Source organism: Daucus carota, chromosome 4 (genome assembly GCF_001625215.2).
Source record: "Daucus carota subsp. sativus chromosome 4, DH1 v3.0, whole genome shotgun sequence".
NCBI classification, from domain to species: domain Eukaryota; kingdom Viridiplantae; phylum Streptophyta; class Magnoliopsida; order Apiales; family Apiaceae; genus Daucus; species Daucus carota.
In genome coordinates, this window is record NC_030384.2 from 41,953,561 (window position 1) to 41,972,985 (window position 19,425).

The window sequence follows — 19,425 nt, forward strand, 5'->3', positions numbered from 1 at the left end:
AAATATTTATTGATTTGATTTTTAAAATTTATTGTTGTAAGAAAATTATCTAATCAAAATAATTTATCATAAATACATTAAATATATGAATACTATTATATTATCTGAAATATTTTGTTGATTAATAAATTTTTATTATGAATTAATTAATTCTAATTTATAAATTTATAATCATCAATAGAACTTGATTATATAATCTTTAGGATGAATCATAAAATAAAACAATCATACAACAGAGACATAAAATCTAGAGATTTATTTCAACCCGACATCCGTAAAAATTGTTTATATTACAATCATACAATATAAATTAGACAAGGGACATCATATTGAGAGATTGGTGTCAACCGAAATTCTCAAAAATTATTAATATTTTTTTATATAAAATTTTATGGGTCATTTGAACTAAATACTGGATTTCCTATTGGACCGAATATATTTCAGTGCAATTTACAAATACAAATTAAAAGGTTGGGCAAATATAATGGTGAATAAAACAAAGATATATAAAATAAGTTGAAATTATATATTTTTTATCTTAAATTAAATGAGGAAAATGGACAAAATTATTTCACTTACCTATATTAATCGAAGACTCGAAACAACTTAGGAGTTGATTCGGTTGTATGAAAAATAAGGTACGGGTATGAAATGAACCAAACCCATATCTAAATGTTTGGTTGGATTTTTTTTATCTTCTTATCCATACCTTCATACTTTGAATCTCCTGATTATGACTTCTTGAAAGTCTAAGTGTTGAGGTGGATATATGATGATGGTATGGATATTATTATTAATGTTCTCTCTTATTTTTCAAATAAATAGTAATGACAAAAAAATATTTTTATATAAAAATGAATGTTATTAATAATAATAATAAAATTATTTATATTTCTTTATTTAATAAAATAATTTAATTTAATAAATAACATGATAATATTTTAAATTAAATAGATTCATTTCAACATTCAACCAAATATATGATATTAGAAATGATATCAAAAAATTTAGTGTATACATGATATTAGAAAATGATATCAAAATTCAAAAGATTTATGTTCGGTTTTTAGCATGAATATGTAAACACAACAGCCGCATGGATAATTTTCATGTCATAACCAAATGAACAGAAAACTGTTATTGATGCTTTTATTTATTTATAAAGTTTAGAAATATAGAAAACTACCGACAGCAAAAGGATAAGAATGTTTATTCTCGACAATTTATAAATCCAAATAGCAGCCTTGTTGTCTCGATGACAGATGCGTAGTGTATAAAATATATAGGGAAATTATGAATGGTACCATTGTGTAATTGGCTTTTACAAGTGGTACCACTTCGAGTTTTTGACTTACAAGTGGTACCATCGTGTTTAAATATTAAAGCTACGCAACCATTCCGTCGAGCAACCGTCAAGTAAACGTTTGTACAAGTGTATTAAATGGTGTATTAGCAGTTGAAAATAAATAAAGAATACGGTCTGAATACAGAGACACGTGTTGAGCAGCCGATAAAAACAAAAAGCCCAAAAAAGAAACATTTTAACGGGCAAAACCCTTCTTCTTCTTCTTCTTCTCTAATTGAACATAGGGTTTAAGCGGAGCTGTGTGTGTTTTGTCGTTGCGTGCATCCTCTGATCTCTCAACCTCGATCACAGATTCACAGGTATTGATTGTTGCTCTCTTCTTGCTCGTGTAATACATTTGTGACTAGCCGTAGAGATTGTTTGAAAAAAGATGCATGCACATATATATACATATCTGTTCTTGTAGGGATTTGTTTGTGTTTTCCTCGTTATTTGTTAGTTTATTGTTAGTTTTTCATATATTTGCAGAATGGGTGATAACAAAGTGTTGAGATTCTTTTGGAGGGCCAGTGTGATTGAAATTAGAGTAGATATAGATGAGTGTAATATTATGGATGTTGTTATTGACTATGAAGATGAGGCTAAAAAAAGAGGGGTGAAGTTGGATTTTGCATTTCCAACATTTAGATATGCTTATAAGGGCGAACACCAACTGCTTGTAACAGATAAGGATTTAATGAAAATGTTTGAGAGATTGGCTGAGAAAGAGGTGATACATATATGTGTTGGGACTACTGTTAGGCCTAATGAATTGTACAAGACAGTGTTGAATTTTAGGAGAAGAAGTGAACTTAAGGAGAAGCAAGGGGAAACAGAGGGAAATGGGGAAAATGAGGGAAAGCAAGGGGAATCAGAGGGAAATGGGGAAAATGAGGGAAAGCAAGGGGAAACAGAGGGAGATCCTTTTTCTCAAATGTTGGATAATGAAGGTGATGCACAAGTATTTGAGCCTGGGCCTTCCAAAACCAAGGGGAAAAAAGGTAAGAAAACCCCTAAAAGACAACAGAAAACAAGAGCTAAATCAGCAAATGTTACACTACCAGCACCAATTACACCCAAAACTGCTTTCAAGAGTTTACCTGTAAGGAAGAGTCCCAGATTCTCTCCAGTCCAAACCAACGCAGCAACAGCTAGGCCTACAGTTGTGACAGAACATAGATTGTTCAAGAAAAAAGTTCCAAAGACAACAGCAAGAAGGAAGGGGTTGAGTACTACTCAGGATGATGATTCAGCAGGACAGACTGGAAATGAGGAGAATGCATTTGAAGAAGAACAAGCAAGTGACAGAGTGGAATCAAGTAAGAAGAGGAAAGCAGTCAAAAGGAAGGTATCATTTGATGATTCTGAAGAACAAGCAAGTGATGGTGATACAAGTGATCATGATCTTGATGGGGTGGACACAAGTTCTGATGGAGTAACTTCAGTGCCTAAAGTGAAAGACAACTGGTGATACTTGTACTATGTTTGTGGTATGCTTGTGCTATGTTTTTTCTCCTAATGTTTGCTATTTTTTCTCCGAGCAGGAATCAGGAGAGTGTGTATGGTTAGGATGGCAACTAGAGCTGAAAGAGCAAGACTTTGGAAGGATGATGATCTATGTCCCAAGATTGGGAAGCTGCTCAAATCTATAAGCAAGGACATCATTACCTGCAAGGCTTTTATGTCTAGTCCTGGGGAATATGAGATTCATGAAGGTAAATCTCAGTTTCCATTGTCACTTAATAACAAGATATGTTCTTGTGGAGCATGGCAGATCTCTGGGATCCCTTGCAGGCATGCAATCAGGGCAATGATTCATGCAAAGATTGATCCACAGAAGGTGGTTAGTACTTGGTTTCATGTCAGCACTTACAAACAAATCTACAACTACAGTATTTCACCTATTCCTGATAAAGAACAGTGGCAAACCTATGAGGACTTACCTGTTCTGAGTCCACCTACTATGAAGAGAGGTGTTGGAAGGCCATGTAGAAACAGGAGGAGGGAAGAGGGGGAAGATCAGAAAGGAAAGAGATCCAAGACTGTCAAATGCAAGAAGTGTGAATGTTATGGACACAATGCTAGGACCTGCAAGGGGGGGCTAACTGAGAAGCAAAAAAAGGAAATGCAGGCCACTGGAAAGCCTCTACTGATTCGAAATCCTAGGGTGAGGGATCAAAGTAATGCAGCTAAAGCGGCAAAGGCGTCAAGGGACACAGCAACTCAGGCATCGCAGACCAATACCACACGCTGCACTCCTTCACAGTCTCAGTCACAGATTTAGTTTCCATGTTGTTTTTCATGTTGTTATTTAACATGTTTTTGATGTCTGGTAGTTACTTTTGTTGGATTTGAAACTATTGCATGCTTGGTTTTTGTTGGAGACTGTCTTCATATATGTTTTGTTGGATTGTTGGTTAAAAGCCCGGGAAATTTGAAGTTTCCTGTACTTAACATGTCTATTTCTAAGATTTAACGGCTGTTTAAACGTTTGCTTCACAGAATGTTATTTTTAACAGGTTGTCAAATACACGATGGTACCACTTGTAAGTCAAAAACTCGAAGTGGTACCACTTGTAAAAGCCAATTACACAATGGTACCATTCATAATTTCCCAAATATATATGTTGATTATATCAAGAGATACAAAATTATACTCATGGCTCTCGTGACACGAACTGAAATCAGAATAAACCTATAAAATATACTAGGCATCAGGCATTATTCATTTAAACAATTCATGTAGCTTATATAATATATCAAATTATATAGTACTTTATAAAAAAGTTTATTTATCTAAATATTTTCAAAATGTTTATTTATTAAGATACACCAGGGAATTATACTCGCGCTTCGCGAGCTCTCATTAAAATTGTTTTAATAATTTCAAAATTTGCATAAAAGTGGACACATAATATATTATAAAATTAATATGTGTTAATTTTTTATTAGAATAAGTTGTGGTGTTCATACATATGGTACCAACTAAAATATTGCATCTCAGATATCATTTTCTTTAATTTTATGTCCAATTTTAAATATTTTTTTATAATTATTTAAAATATTTTAGAGGCTCAACAAATTTTATTTAAGTTTAATTTAACCCATGACACTTTGACACTCTCGGGAGGGGCAATTTAAATATTCAATCAGTTTTCGTTCAAATGGCCCCGTATTTTGAGGAATAATTTACGATGCATTTGAAGTTTAAACAAACAAGCCACCGATATATATAATTCGAAATGATAAGTTGTTAATTTACCTGCAAAGAAAGTCTAGTTGATATATGGCTGCTGAGCTTATCATCGACCCCAATAGTGGATTCTGTAAATCCAACTCTACTTTCTATAGCAAACGGGGTCCAATTTCATTACCGGTTGATGAAACCATCAACCTCACCACCTTCATCTCCTCCCATCCCCACCACGGAACCACCGCACTCATCGATGCCGCCACCGGCCAACACCTCTCCTTCCCGGAGTTCTGGACCTCCGTCGAAGCCCTGGCCACCTCACTCTCCGTCGATCTCGGCATACGTAAGGGTCACGTCATCCTCATCCTCTCCCCAAACTCCATCTACTTCCCTCTCATCAGTCTCTCCATTATGTCACTAGGCGCTATTATCACAACTTGTAACCCACTCAACACCAAATCCGAGATTAATAAACAGATATCCGATTCGAAACCCGTTCTCGCTTTCACGACACCCGAACTCGTACCGAAACTCGAGGATTCGAATCTCCCTATCGTATTAATCGGGGACCCTGAATCACCACCTCCCACAAAAATCAAAATCATTAGCACTCTAACCACAATGATGAAAACAAAACCTAGGCAATCCCGAGTGGCCGAAAGAGTCACGCAGAGCGACACTGCGTCACTCTTGTACTCCTCGGGCACTACAGGAAATAGCAAAGGAGTCGTATCATCTCACGGGAATTATATAGGCGTAGTACAAACAATAACAAGTTTATTGAAATTAGCTGAAGGCGAGCTAGAATTAGGTAACAAAACGTTCATCTGCACCGTGCCGATGTTTCACATATACGGCGTCGCTTGGTTCGTCGCGACGCTGCTAGCCTGCGGCACAACCGCCGTGGTGCTGCCGAAATTCGACATGCATGAAATGTTGAAGGCGGTGGAGAAGTACAAGGTGACGCATTTACCATTAGTGCCGCCGATTGTGGTGTCCATTATAAACAGTGCCGATGAGATAAAGAAGAAGTATGATTTGAGTAGCTTGACGGCGGTGTTGAGCGGAGGAGCGCCGCTGAGTCGGGAGGTGGTGGAGGGGTTCGTGGAGAAGTTTCCGGCGATGAAAATCTTGCAGGGGTATGGGTTGACCGAGTCAGCGGGGATAGGGTCTTCGACGTATTCGTTGGAGGAGAGTCGGAGGTATGGGTCGGCGGGGTTGTTGGCGTCGAGCATGGAGGCGAAGATTGTTGATCCCGAGACCGGAGAGTGTTTGCCGGTGAATCGGCAGGGGGAGCTTTGGCTCAAAGGCCCCACCATTATGAAAGGTATGTTTATGAAACATTTTTATAATATTTTGTTAATACTGTATTTTATGCATGTAAACAGTAATTAGCAGGGATTGATTAATATTTCTTGTGGCAGTTAGTAAGTAAAAGTAGCGAAGCACACAAACCCCCATGTCACATCTGAATAGGTCCCGTTTAAAGTAAGAGATTTGAGTAAAAATTAGAGGTTTGAGATGGTTCAGAGGTTTGACCACTAGAATCCGTCAATTTTAGTGTTTGGTAGTTAGCGGAGAAATAGAGGTTTGAGTCCAAAAAATTAATTTTGAAAAAGTTATCTTGAGGAGTTTTTTTGATCAGAGGTTATGGTTTGTGTCAGAAAAAACTAATCAATCAGCTATTTACCAAACAGTTTTATGAGAAACAGCTAATCAAATCCGCTAGTCAAAACATCTAATTCAATCGGCTAGTCAAAATATCTAATTCAATCCGCTAATAATTAACCGTTAATCCCCAAACAGGGTTTTTTTAGTTGGAACCGGTAGAAGTGATGAATGCATTATTTGAAATGGAGCTACCAAACTCGGTTGAAACCTGACTTGGCTTCTGTAATAAACACATGTGCCCCGGGCCCCGGCCACTAATGGGTTGTCGTGTGCTTAAGTATATAGAGTACTCCCTCCGTTTCTTTTTTCTTTTCCTATTTGTGATGTCGGTACTGTTCATAACATGAGATAAATTACTAATTTACATCTAATCTATAAAACTAAATATAGTCATGAGTGATCTTGTTAGATTCGTATTCACGAGTACTTTAATACGGTGAAGTTTTTATATTTAATGCTACTACGAAATGAAAGATATGAACGATCAAAAGTGTGTGTTGGCAAACGTGAAAAGTACAAACAAGAAAAGTATTTAGAGACGGAGGGAGTACTTTTTTACACATAATCCTGGCAAGTAGATTACAAATAATTATGTTAGATTAGTGGAATTCGGAGGGAGCCTTGTACTAATCTCACATAATTATATATATACATTTGTACTGGTCTTGTTTGGAAAGGTTTATTAGTTTAGTAGTTTACTGCTTGGAAAGGCATGTTTGTAGAATGTTTTCCGGCAGCTTTCGCGTACTGTTTGTGCAGAGAGGCGATGAGTCAACTTCTAATTTATAAGATTGAAAATCATAACTTCTTTGGATGGCTTAGTTTTTCCTTAAAACAAAACTGACTTTGTAAAGAAAGGTTGATTGCTCGTATTCAGTTTTTGTGCGGCAAAATTGTGTGGGCTCTCAGTTGAATCAATCCTGAGTTGACTTATAAGTAGTTTAATAAAATGGTAACTTGATTGATAAATTACTTTTTTGATTCTGCAAACTCGAAGTCTCGATCTTCATAGTAACCTGTACAGCTTGAATTGATGCGTAATGTTTTGCAGGTTATTTCAGTAATGCAGAAGCAACTGCAAATACTCTCGATTCACAAGGTTGGTTAAAAACCGGAGACCTTTGCTACATTGACGAAGATGGTTTCATTTTTGTGGTTGATAGGTTGAAAGAGCTCATCAAGTACAAAGGCTATCAGGTAAATTCATATGCTATCTGCGTCTATGGACACTGCACCCATTTATAAGACATGTTTTTTACATGTTGAATCTACATCACAAGATTGTTGCTTCCCTTTAATTTTTACCCGAAACTTTATGTTAATATGTTAGGTTGCTCCAGCGGAGTTAGAGGCTCTGTTATTAGCACACCCAGAAATCGCTGATGCTGCTGTTATTCCGTAAGATGTCTCAACTGATCATGTGGATATATACGAATTGTGAAGATTGTTGCTCGTAAATTTATATAAGATAATGCAATATTTAACAAATTTCCACTGCTAAATGATATGCAACAAACTTTCAGATTCCCGGACAGGGATGCTGGGCAGTTCCCAATGGCGTATATTGTACGAAAAGCTGGAAGTCATATATCAGAGAGTGGAGTCATGAATTTCATTGCTCATCAGGTACTATACACAAGTTTCTGTATATGATGAATTGGTTATGATGTCTCGCGCGGTTTAGCATAATAAGCAGGTTATAAGTTAATTACACGTTTCACTAATCACTGAAAATGTACTTTAATCTGAAATTTCTTACAGGTTGCTCCATATAAGAAGATAAGAAAGGTGGCATTTGTGACATCCGTTCCAAAAACTCCTTCAGGCAAGATTCTGAGGAAGGACTTGATAAAGCTGGCTACTTCCAAACTCTGAATAGAATTATTGAATCCCCAGACTCTTTTTCTCCACTCAGATTGTATTTTTACCTGGAGAACCGAGGTCCACAATTTCTATTAAGTAGTGTTGATGTATATCAAATAAAACGGGCTCAAGTTTGTGTTAGTTTAACGAGTCCATTTGATCTGGGATGTATTAATGTTTTGTACATTGATTATTATCATCTGTGGCAAAATCTTGGCTTACTAAGGTAAATGTGGGTGTGCTGACAAGCGTCTCTGGCTCACTGTATCACTGCATCTGGTTATGAGGAAAGTCTCACGCCAGGCAATGAGCATGACCATGAGTTATCACAGTCACTCCCTTCTGATTTCTATGGCAGGTCTATCACAAAAGATGAAATTATGTGACAAGTTTTTGTATGATAAACCGGGTCAAATCCTACAGTTTTTTTGAAAATCAGTCAAGTCTCGTATGCTGAATTCGAAAATATGTTAAAATATCCGGGTCAAATATAACAATTGGTTAATTCTCAAATCCACTAAACTCAAAAAAATAATGCAATTGATAATTGTACTCGTAAACTGAACTAGTGTCTCTCGACGTGGGACTAGTATGTTACATTGTGAGCATTGAAGATTTGTTTGAAGAATAGCAGTGGAATATTAGCAGTACAATTAAGTCAGATATGATACAGATTACACAGGACGGGGATCAAAATAGGTAGATTAGACCCAACACAGGAGTCATGAGACCCATGACCACTACTTATCTGTTTATTTAACCACTAGCTTATAGCCCGTGCCTTGCACGAGAGTTTTTTAATTATTTATAAATTTTTAAATATATTTTAAATAATGTGAAAAAATTTAATTTATAAATAATAAATTAAAATTGTATGTATCATGTCAAAATATTAAATTCTTTCTATCAAATTTTAAATTATTTTAAGTAGAATATGTGACGCCAACTCCTGTTAGATTATATTTACAAATGTATTTTATATTAGAATTATTATAATGTGATTTAAATATTTTTCTGAAAAATTTTGTGGTTCGAGATTAAAATTGATAAACACAATTTGTTTTGAATTAAGAAGATGAATCATAAACATGCAATAAGATGGTAGAATTTGTTTTGGATTAAGAAAAAGTTTTTGTATTCGTTCCTCACATAAATCAGACTTATTAATTTTAAAATATATTACATAAAAATAATTTTTGACGGTGCGATTTATATGATTCTACAAATAAAATTGGTAGAAAATATTTATTTTGGATTAAAAAAAATCATAAACACGTGAAATACAGAATTTGTTTTGGATTCAGAAAAGGAATTACAAACATGCAAGTATATATCAGTTGTCTTATGGAACAGAAGTTCATTTTGTTCTAATATAACGGTGCTTATTTGTTCAATATACGATCCGATTGATAAAGATAATTTTGTGACGGTTCGATTTATACGATTCTACAATTAAAATTTGTAAGAAATATTTATTTGGATTAAAAAAAAACCAAAAACACGTGAAAGACAGAATTTGTTTTGGATTCAGAAAAAGAATTATAAACATGCAAGTAGATGTCAGTTTCCTTATAGAACATAATTTAATTTTGTTCTAATCTAACGGTGCTTATTTGTTCAATATACGATCGAACGGACGATAAGTTTTTGGGCCATAGGACCATGCGACCAAATTATCTCCCTTACGCTTATTATATATAAGTATATAATGGGAAAAGCACCATAAAAAAAAAAAAAACCATGGGAAAAGCTACATTCCGATAAAAGAAAAAAGACCAAGTAATTCAAAAAAATCATTATTCACTTTAGAAAAGAAGAAACTAAAATCATTAGTCCAATTGTGTGCTAATTTTAATTACCTAATTAATGATGATTTAGTATATCTAAATAATTAATAATTACTACGTTATTCAATCTTTCTTTGGGAGAATATTAATTACATACATTTTATTACCTTGACATGTAAAGTACAGCTTTATAAAATCGGTTTTTCTAGTATGTGCCCATGGGCACATGCTAAGCGCGGACTTTTATAAATTTGGGAGGTTTTGATTGGCTTTTGCATGTTAATAATGGTGGACCCCCCTGCAAATGCAACAACCACACCAATCAAAACCTCCCAAACTTATAAAACTCCGCGCTTAGAATGTGCCCATGGGCACACACTAGACAAACCCTTATAAAATAACTGTCTCAACACCAAAATTTTGAAATTGAAAATAACTTTATTCATAGTACACTAAAATTGAAATTAAATTATTTACTCATATAAAAGAAAGCGAGAAGAACCACTTTTGAAAAATTACTTTTAAAATGGAATACCAACATAGCATATATCATATATGTTTCTAAAACGAAAATCATAAGATATATAATATAAACCACGATATGAAAATAAAGAAAAAAATGTGTAGAGAAAAAGAAGAGAAAAAGAAAAAGAAATGCAGGTCAACAAGTCAAAGGGGGCAGTATCGAAGTCCATTAGATCCTTCTGGAACGGACGGATCCGCACGCGCGTAGGTAATAGAAAAACCTCAAACCACCCAAAGACCCAAACCAAAACAACAACAATAGGCAATAGCATCTCTTGTTTCATCGGAATCTACAAAACCCCCCTCCTCGTCCTTCCTCTTTCTTCTTCTCTCCGATTCCTCGTAAGTTTCCCTGTCTTAATCCTGCTAATTTTATCTGCTTCAACTCTTTTTTGTCATTTTTATGTCTAGTTTAAGTCAATGATTGAATTCAATTTTTATATCTTTGTTTTATGTTGATCTCAAGATTGTAACTGTATTGCAAGATTTGTTTTATTAGCCAGCATTGCTTGTTTCTTTGTGTTTTAAGCTGTCAAGATTGAATTCATGATTGAATTATTGCTACAGTTCTGTATTATTCAGCTTATTAGGGCACAATGGGGTTATTTCTTGATTCTTTTATTGTTTCCAGAGGTTGCAATCATTTTTGCTGAATTGTACTTGCGATGTGAAATCACGAATAACTATTTGGTTGGGTTTGTAGAAAAGTTGCCGATAGTTTTTGTTTAACCAAGTGGTGTTTAGTTTTTGTTTTAGGCATTAAGGCTTCGTATGGTTTCTTTTTGCTTCATTTTTGATTCGTATGTGATTGTGTCTGACGGATGTCAGTCCAGTTCGTTTGACTTGTTTAGGTGCTTCATCTGTATCTGATAAGTTTTGTAATTTGTAGCTAACTGTACTACATGGCGGAACCCCATCCATCTGAAGGCTCAAGCTCGGCAAGTGCTTCTGCTGGAAGTTCTGATTCCATAGTTGAGCTCAATATCAAGACACTGGATTCACAAATGTACAGCTTTCAAGTGGACAAAAATGTATTTTTTTAATCCCAGTATTGCTGTAAATCCTATTTATACCCCGCTTCTTGTTATATGAATACCTTTGGATTATTTTTTGAGACAATCTTTCTGACAAGAAAATGTCATATCAATTGATTTTCTTGATGTTTGCCAATCCAGAAGAACCTATCTCATCAGGGATCAACTATGTATATTAAAGCGTGTGAAATTTTTTATTAAGTAGGAATTTATAATGTGCAAAAACTTTAATTTGGATTTTGTTATGAGCATGTGATGTCTTTTTTGCTTTTTAATTTGTATCTTCCTTGTAAAAACAGATTCCAGTTTCAGTATTTAAGGAGAATGTAGCTAGCAAAACTGGAGTTCCAGTTGAACAGCAACGGCTGATCTTCAGGGGAAAAGTCCTGAAGGATAATCACCTTCTTTCTGAGTATCGTATCCTGCATATTACTTTTGCTTTAATTAGAGCCAGTGCAATGACGTTCATCGACACAAATCTTGATCACTTATCATCCTACTTTTGTCAATAATTTTTTGTCATAACATTTTTACCTTTTGTCCCTAATCTACTGCCGGAGAAAAGAGAAAAATATATTGCATTTGTAGAAACTTGGTAATAACCCGTGTCTCTTTATAAATGCTAAAATATCAAAAAAAAAAAAAACCCCGTTTATCTGGAACTTAAGAACTTGTTACATGGCCTAAAAGTTATTAATTTTAGTGTATTTCGTGACCTGTGGTGGATAATGGATAAGTAATATAATTGCGAGTATGGTATCAAATAGCTTGCTTTCAATGAACCAAAAACATGGTTTGTTGAAAACGGTAGACCCTACAAGTTGATATCCTGGACCTCGTTTCCAATGGATAAATTTCTCTGCTCGGTACAATGTTTAAGAATTTAAAGAAAGCGGATTATTTTCAGTTCTTCAAAAATTTAAACAGTGTAGGAACATTCCATCTTTAGGCTCTTATTTGCACAGGGATATAGTTGTCAACTTGTCTGTTCATCAATTTGCATTATAGAGTCTTGAATCCTTGACGGTATGCAGAAGTGGATAATGGGCATACACTGCATTTAGTAGCTCGACAGCCTTCTCAACCACAATCCTCATCTGGTACCAGCAGTGCGGAAACAACTACTGATGCTGGTAATAGAGGTAAAACTTTGTATTATACAATTATGTCCTTGTTCTTGTATTTAGTGTTAGATCTGGATTTTGGACTACATCAAGTAATATTTCTTGTTCTTAAATATTCTCAGCAGGACAAGAAACTAATACTGGGGTGCCACGTAGTCGTGTTGGGCAAGTTTCGCACAGTGTTTTACTTGGGTCCTTCAATGTTGGGGATCAACTAGATAACTCCATACCTGATCTAAGTCGGGTAAACTTCCACAGCTCTTAATACATATTTTTACGCAGTTATTTTAATTGTGTGATTTTGTGAAACTTGATGCAGTGTAAGCTGAAATATGCTGTTTTTCTTTATTAAAACTAGGTCATTGGTGCGGTTTTGAATTCAATCGGAGTCGGAAACCAAACTGCTTTTAATGGTTCTAGTGGCACACAACCCGCAACGATGGTGGGTTTTCCAAACATTTTTCATCCTTGTATTTCTTTCCTTATTTTTAATTTGGTAATACATTTAGACCTATAAACTTGTACATGCAGTATGTAATCATTTACATGACCAACATACAACATATTTAGTGAAGCTTGACATATTGTTGCAACCAAAAACAAGATGTCACATCAGTTTTTTTTTTTTTTTTTTTATGTTGTGTTTGGTTGGGGAGAATGGAATGGAATGAGTAAAATTACTTGGAACTAATAGAGATAGGAGGGGAAGTTTTGGAATAAATGTAAGTGAGGGCAAAATTGCTATGATGAGATTTGAGAAGAAATTGGGGGTAGGAGAGAATAGAGCATTCCATCTCAAATTGAAGGTTTGATCTCTAGCATATAATGTGAGGAATGGAATGGAGGAAAGAATGAAATTTGTTAACAATTGCCCATAATATAGTTCATTTTTCATTCCATTCCTTCCGGAATCATTCACCCCAACCAAACACAACATTAGTTCATCCGCATGCATGTATCTTCTATCTGGTTCTGTTTGTGGCCCATAACAATTTGAAATAGTTCTCATGTATATTTGCTATTGTCTGGAAACAGTTTATGCATTTGGCTAAATGCTCTATATCTATCTGCTGTTTGATTCTCTTGTGCAGGCTCCTCAAGGTAATGAAGCAGAAGGGAGACAAGGCCCCACAGCTGATCAGATCCGAGATATAAATCAATTGCTTCGGGGACAGGTACCTTCTGGTCAATCTATGCCTCAAGTATTGCAAATACCCCTAGGAGCAGCAATACCCTTTCCTTTCATTAATCAGGTTAGACTGATTGCATTCAGTTCAAGCATAATATGCGAACTACCTTCTGATTGTACTGCTTATGTTTTCTTTGAACAGCCAATTCCCGATTCTTTGCACACTCTTTCTGAGTTCATGAACCGCATGGAACTGACACTGTCACAAAATGGTGATTCTTGTTGTTATTGTAGTATTAGATATACTATGTTGAGCCTTCATCTAAACTCAAACATGGGGTGAAACATAAAAAACTGACACCCGCCGATCTTTCAATGTCTGATGCAGCCAGTCAGTCAGCTCAACCATTGAACGATACAGGAGTTCAGCCACCTGTTAATTTGCCTGCTAATACACGGGGTGTGCCTACACCTGAAGCGCTGGTTGCTGTTCTGAGACATGCAGAGCGTCTTTTCAGTGGCCATGCTATTAGTGCTCTATCTGTATGTACTACAATCTGATCTCTTACCTTATATATTAATGTTAGTTTTTTTTCGCTTTTATATCCCTCTTATGGAGTCCCCAAGGGAAATTGGTTAGGCATCGTGTCACATCTGCAATTGAATTTTACTATATCCTGTATCTTCTGATGCGTAGATTTTGTGCCTGTTTATATGGCCAAGATTTATAATATAATTTTTTGATGTGATTGAGAGGAAGTTAAACTTTCCTTATTGGTTTTTCATATGATTTTATGAGATTTTTATATTACATACATATAGTGAATGCATCTTACTAAGATAACATTGTTTAATATGGATCTCTATGTTCTAATAGAGGATTTTGTATGACTTGAAGAAGTGTATATTTAATTTTGTATTTAGTTGCTGTTAGTCAAGTTGTCAGGGGGTCGTGTTAACTTAAAGTGCCTTTTAAATAAATTTATGCATTGATCATATATATAGTCTTCTGCGAGAGGAATTGAATTTGAAGTTGCATATCTCAAGGCATTAAAATAATTGCTTGCTATATATAGGAAGTTAGTTTTGTCGGGAATTGTATTTGCATGTTCTGTTGAATTGGGTTTTTTATTTAAAAGTACATAAGAACAAAAATGATAATGTTATTTGTAATTTGCTGCAATGGCGTAGCGTATTGCAGGTAGATTAGAGCAAGAAGGAGGTTCTACTGATCCTACAATTCGGACCCAGATTCAATCTGAATCAATGCGAGTAGGCCTTGTGATGCAACATTTAGGCGCTCTTCTTCTAGAACTAGGCCGAACAATGTTAACACTTCGTATGGGACAGTCCTCGGTATATTAATTTCCTTAAACCTTCTAATTTTTAACTTTGAGTTTCTGTGTTTAACCAAGTGCATTTTGCAGTCTGAATCTTCTGTAAATGCTGGGCCAGCAGTTTACATATCTCCCTCGGGGCCAAACCCTATAATGGTTCAGGTTTGTTAATGATCTTGGTAGAATAACATGTCTGTTTCACAAGTTTACATCTTTTCGCTTCCATATTCTACGTTGCCACCTATTTAAGAATTTTAATGTCGTTTGTGGTATATGTTTTTAATAAGTTTCTGTTGGATTTTTTCGAAGATGACATGTGCTAGGCCATATTTTTGTGAAACTTGTTTCTATTTGCAAATTAGTTGTTCCACTGCTAATTGTTCGGTGAGCTACTCATTAAAAGTATATAAAAGAGTTGATAAGAAGTTGCGTTTGAAATTCAAATAATATGAATTTTGTGGTAATCTCTTCAAAATTGAAGTCATTACATTGGCGAATTTATTGAAGATATACGTCAGAAAGTATAATCAAGATTATGTAAAATGATGTTCTAGTTATTTCGGCAATCTCTTTCCTGTTATTGAGGTAGAAATCATTTCTGTCGCCATTTTTACGACTAACAACAAGACTCAACATCATGAACGTAGTTTGCTACTGTTGCTATTATGTGGTTTCGCTGCTTAAATTTATGATGTTGTTAACCTGCTGTTGCAGCCTTCATCTCTTCAAACTGGTTCTCTCTTTGGTGGTCCTGTTGCTCCTCCCCTGAATTCTGGTGTTTTTGTTCCTGGGGGTGTTGGACCTACTGCAAGACATGTGAACATACATATACATACTGGTACTGGAAAATTCCATTTTTTGCTGCTCTATCCCAAGTAACAATCATAGTTGGTAATCATGCATTTTTTCATGGAGGCTTAAATTTAATCTGTTCTTCAGCAGTCGGTTCTAGGACAACTAATGGTGAAGGAATGCATGGAGATCATGGGAGTGGAATCACTTCTGCTGATCCTGCTCAACCACGTGTACTTCCTGTGAGGAACATTGTTACAGCAGCTGTCCCATCACAACCTGCTGTTGTTTCTGTTACAAATGCAGTACCCGGTGGCGGTAATCTTGCACAGCAATCTGTTAGTTCTGTTCCATTATCTACTATTATAGCTGGAGTTGGGTCACAAATCAGAAATTACGCCGGCAACATGCAGAGCCAAGATCTTGGATCATCAGGTGTCTAAATACACATAGTGTACAGTACGGTATTTTAAATGGCAGTTAAGCTTTATTTGTATTTGACTGCTGCTCTCTTTTGACATATAGCCCATCAAGAGAGTCCAGGCAATCAAGATCAATCTGTTGTGTCTGGTGCGGGAAACAATGAAAGAGGTAATGACATTACAAGCCTACTTGACACCATCAGAGAGTTTCCTTTACCAGGTCAATCGTCTGATACCAGCAGCCATATGGTATGTGTTGTCCCCTTGTGTCAAATTTTGCAAAGTTTTTTCTTTTAATTATGAAAATCTAAAAGAGGGACCACTTCCCTTCTAACTGACAGGCGCAAGGGGAGGGCCAGAAATCATGCAAGAAAGAGGATAAAGAAAATGCAGTCAGAGCAGAAGAGCCTTCTAGTAGCTCAATGAAAGGAATTGATAACCAAGTCAGCTCATCAGATAATACCAATTCTGCCCCATCATCTGATCAACGGGTTGATGTTCCTCTTGGGCTGGGACTGGGAGGCTTACAACCCAGGGTGAGCAAATTAATTTCATCACATTTTTTTTTCTTTTTGTTACTTTGTTTTCTCAATATGAGGTAATTTAACTTGCTCTTGTTTATGCACTAATTTTCAAAGTTACATCCAGAGCATACTTATATAATATTAATTAGAAATAGGTTTTGTATTAAATTATGAAACCAATATAAATGGGAATCTTTGCATATATCTTTGTTTATATTTTCTCCCACTTAGGCTCTGAGTGAGATGAGAATAACAAGAGATATATACATTGCTGACTGTTTTTTGTAGCTTGTCCTTTTTATGCTGTAAATATAATGCTGTTGTATCTTTCCTGGACCTCTGTGTTATTCCAAATCTCTGTGGTGCAGAGGAGAAGTAGAGTTTCAAATTCACGAGGAGTTGTGGGTTCTGGTGTAACTTCTAATATGCCTAACAATCACAATCAACCCAGTAGATCCTATGGGCTTTCGGCTGGGCAGCTTGCAGGGGCTGGTGGGACAGTCATACCAACTGTACCAATGGAAGGGCTTGTTGCTGGGGACCAAGATGATACTGCAAATGTCATGTCTCAGGTTCTGAGCAGTCCTGCTATGGATGGACTTTTAGCTGGTGTTTCAAGACAAACAGGAGTAGGATCTCCTGATGTTTTAAGAAATATGTTGGGACAACTTACTCAGAACCCGGCAATGATGAATACTGTTAACCAGATTGCTCAACAGATGGAAGGCCAAGATTTGGGAAGCATGTTTGGAGGTGTAGGTGGTAGCCGAAGTGGTGGCATTGATCTATCAAGAATGTTCCAGCAGATGATGCCCATTGTTTCTCAAGCTCTTGGTGGTGGTTCAGCATTTCCCCAACCAGCACCATTTCCCCAACCAACACCTGCAGTAGAGCGTGAGGCTCAACCAACAAACAGTGGTACAAGGCTTAGCAGAGACGAGAAACACAGTGACCAAAGCTCTCAGGTTTGTACTGATTAAATAAGCACAAGAACTGGGCTATATGAAATATAAGCACACGTGTTCTTACTTTCAAAATTGGTTATATTGACCAGGAATGACAAAAATAAACAGAAAAAGGTTGTCAGTCTTCTGATGGTGTTTTTTTGTTGTGTCTTTGATACTTGCATAAATTGTCTTCTGATCCTCAGGAACAATTTTGTAGTTCATTTTCTAGTTTGTGACTGCCTCTAAATCTTTTCCTCATAATATGTTGTCTTTTGTAGAGCCTAATTATTAGTTTTGGGAAACAACTTTTTGCTGTAACTGATTATTGAATTTTGTTGCTTGTATTTAGATTGACCTTCAGCAGGTGGTTCAGGGGCTCGAACATGAGAATCCACCTGAAGAAGTTCTTCGTTCTGTAGCTGAAAGTGTTCTCAGTTCTAGTGACTATGGTAGTGGTGCCGAAGGTCTAGTGAATGAACTGTGTGCTGAAGATGGTCTCGCAAGTGTATGTATCTTGTCTTTGGTTACTGTTTGATATCCCTGTCACTAAAGCTAGTTGAATTCTAAATTAATGAATTCACAAAAAGAAAAGGGACGGGCTTTAAATTTCATCGATAATCGGAAATATGAAATAACTATTTTTTTTGGGCTTTTCAGGAGTTCATGGAAATGCTATTGCATGATCTTTCACAGCGAGTTCAAAATGAAACGGATTCTACTGCTGAGTCATGATTTTTTTTTTTTTAATACAACATGTAATCTAGTACATAGTTAAAATGGTGGCATTTATTTGCCTGCTGTGATATTGATGGATTAGGTGTTTTTGCTTCTAGTTAAAAAATTCTTGTACATTCTGGGTTGGGGGTTAATCTGTTTCATGCTTATTCTATACTATAGTAGTACTTCTACAAGATTTCTTTCTATAAAGGGTTGAGTCTTGTTTTGGATTGAGGTTGAATTATTTTGTTGTACTATTTAGGCCAATTTTTTGTTTCCTTTTTCAGTCTCCACTTGGTGGCTCCGTTCTTCAATGGCATCGAAGTGGTGTATTAAGAAATAAGAATGCCACTAATTGCCAATGAATACTAGAGATATTTGCTGGTGAATATTAAAAGAGTTTGCAATACGCTGGGTGATTAGTATTTTGTTTGGTAAATAATAGTAATGCTAATATGTTGGTCAGTGGCAAATATCTCTAGTCTAACAAGTATAGGGAAAATAGGGGAGCGGTATAGTTATCAACTTATCATCTGCTATTAGATATAGGTTGAATTTAAAAAATTGAATCTTATATTTATTTGATGTAAAAAAATTGTAATTTAATGAATAGATTTGTTATAGAAGTAAAATAAACCAGAGAGAGCTCCGTAGTTGTATTAGTCTTAGATTTATAAGATTCTAATATTACTCCAAACCCTGAAATCAAATTGATACTAGAAATAAGATTCTGATATGAAACCCACCTTGAAATCAAAATTGGTAAAAATTATTCTACAAAATGTTGTTTATTTACACCTTATAACTTATAAATTTTTTTTTGGTCAGGATAAAGTCAACAATTATATGTTTGACTTTAATTAGTAATACTCTATTAAATTTTGACCAACAATTGCGCATATTATATAAAAAAAAGTAAATTATATCAATAAAAATTATATCATTCAAAATTATTTTTATTTTATTATGAAAATATATTTATCAATTTTAAAAATTATAAAAATTCCTTTTATTT

The 19,425-nt window shown here is 35.4% G+C and overlaps 2 protein-coding genes across 6 annotated transcripts; both read left to right on the forward strand.

Moving 5' to 3' along the window:
- The first annotated feature begins 4,531 nt into the window (after window positions 1-4,531).
- LOC108216092 (probable CoA ligase CCL5) lies at window positions 4,532-8,303 on the forward strand. The gene is made up of 5 exons (XM_017388768.2): window positions 4,532-5,865; window positions 7,261-7,406; window positions 7,540-7,607; window positions 7,733-7,835; window positions 7,971-8,303. Exons 1-5 carry the CDS (start codon window positions 4,632-4,634, stop codon window positions 8,082-8,084), a joined length of 1,665 nt encoding a protein of 554 aa, XP_017244257.1. The 5' UTR covers window positions 4,532-4,631; the 3' UTR covers window positions 8,085-8,303.
- Window positions 8,304-10,534: 2,231 nt separating this feature from the next.
- On the forward strand, window positions 10,535-18,640 carry LOC108218846 (ubiquitin-like domain-containing protein CIP73). 5 transcript variants are annotated; one of them, XM_017391970.2, is made up of 18 exons: window positions 10,535-10,726; window positions 11,274-11,415; window positions 11,718-11,835; window positions 12,453-12,560; window positions 12,665-12,786; window positions 12,901-12,984; window positions 13,634-13,795; window positions 13,874-13,943; window positions 14,060-14,214; window positions 14,863-15,027; window positions 15,099-15,170; window positions 15,723-15,846; window positions 15,948-16,235; window positions 16,326-16,471; window positions 16,564-16,758; window positions 17,115-17,711; window positions 18,043-18,198; window positions 18,351-18,640. In XM_017391970.2, exons 2-18 carry the CDS (start codon window positions 11,287-11,289, stop codon window positions 18,423-18,425), a joined length of 2,766 nt encoding a protein of 921 aa, XP_017247459.1. In that variant the 5' UTR covers window positions 10,535-10,726; window positions 11,274-11,286; the 3' UTR covers window positions 18,426-18,640. The 5 variants fall into 5 exon arrangements, with proteins under 5 accessions (XP_017247459.1, XP_017247460.1, XP_017247463.1 ...); XM_017391971.2 differs by having other exon boundaries at window positions 15,951-16,235; XM_017391974.2 differs by having other exon boundaries at window positions 13,634-13,717.
- Window positions 18,641-19,425: the final 785 nt, after the last annotated feature.

Excerpts from the sequence above, each read along its gene's own strand:
- LOC108216092 (XM_017388768.2), top strand. The coding sequence starts at position 4,632 with ATGGCTGCTGAGCTTATCATCGACCCCAATAGTGGATTCTGTAAATCC. Across the intron at positions 7,407-7,539 it reads TCAAGTACAAAGGCTATCAG|GTTGCTCCAGCGGAGTTAGA; the intron begins GTAAATTCATAT and ends TTAATATGTTAG. Across the intron at positions 7,836-7,970 it reads TGAATTTCATTGCTCATCAG|GTTGCTCCATATAAGAAGAT; the intron begins GTACTATACACA and ends AATTTCTTACAG.
- LOC108218846 (XM_017391970.2), top strand. The coding sequence starts at position 11,287 with ATGGCGGAACCCCATCCATCTGAAGGCTCAAGCTCGGCAAGTGCTTCT. Across the intron at positions 12,985-13,633 it reads GCACACAACCCGCAACGATG|GCTCCTCAAGGTAATGAAGC; the intron begins GTGGGTTTTCCA and ends TCTCTTGTGCAG. Across the intron at positions 15,028-15,098 it reads TTCGTATGGGACAGTCCTCG|TCTGAATCTTCTGTAAATGC; the intron begins GTATATTAATTT and ends TGCATTTTGCAG.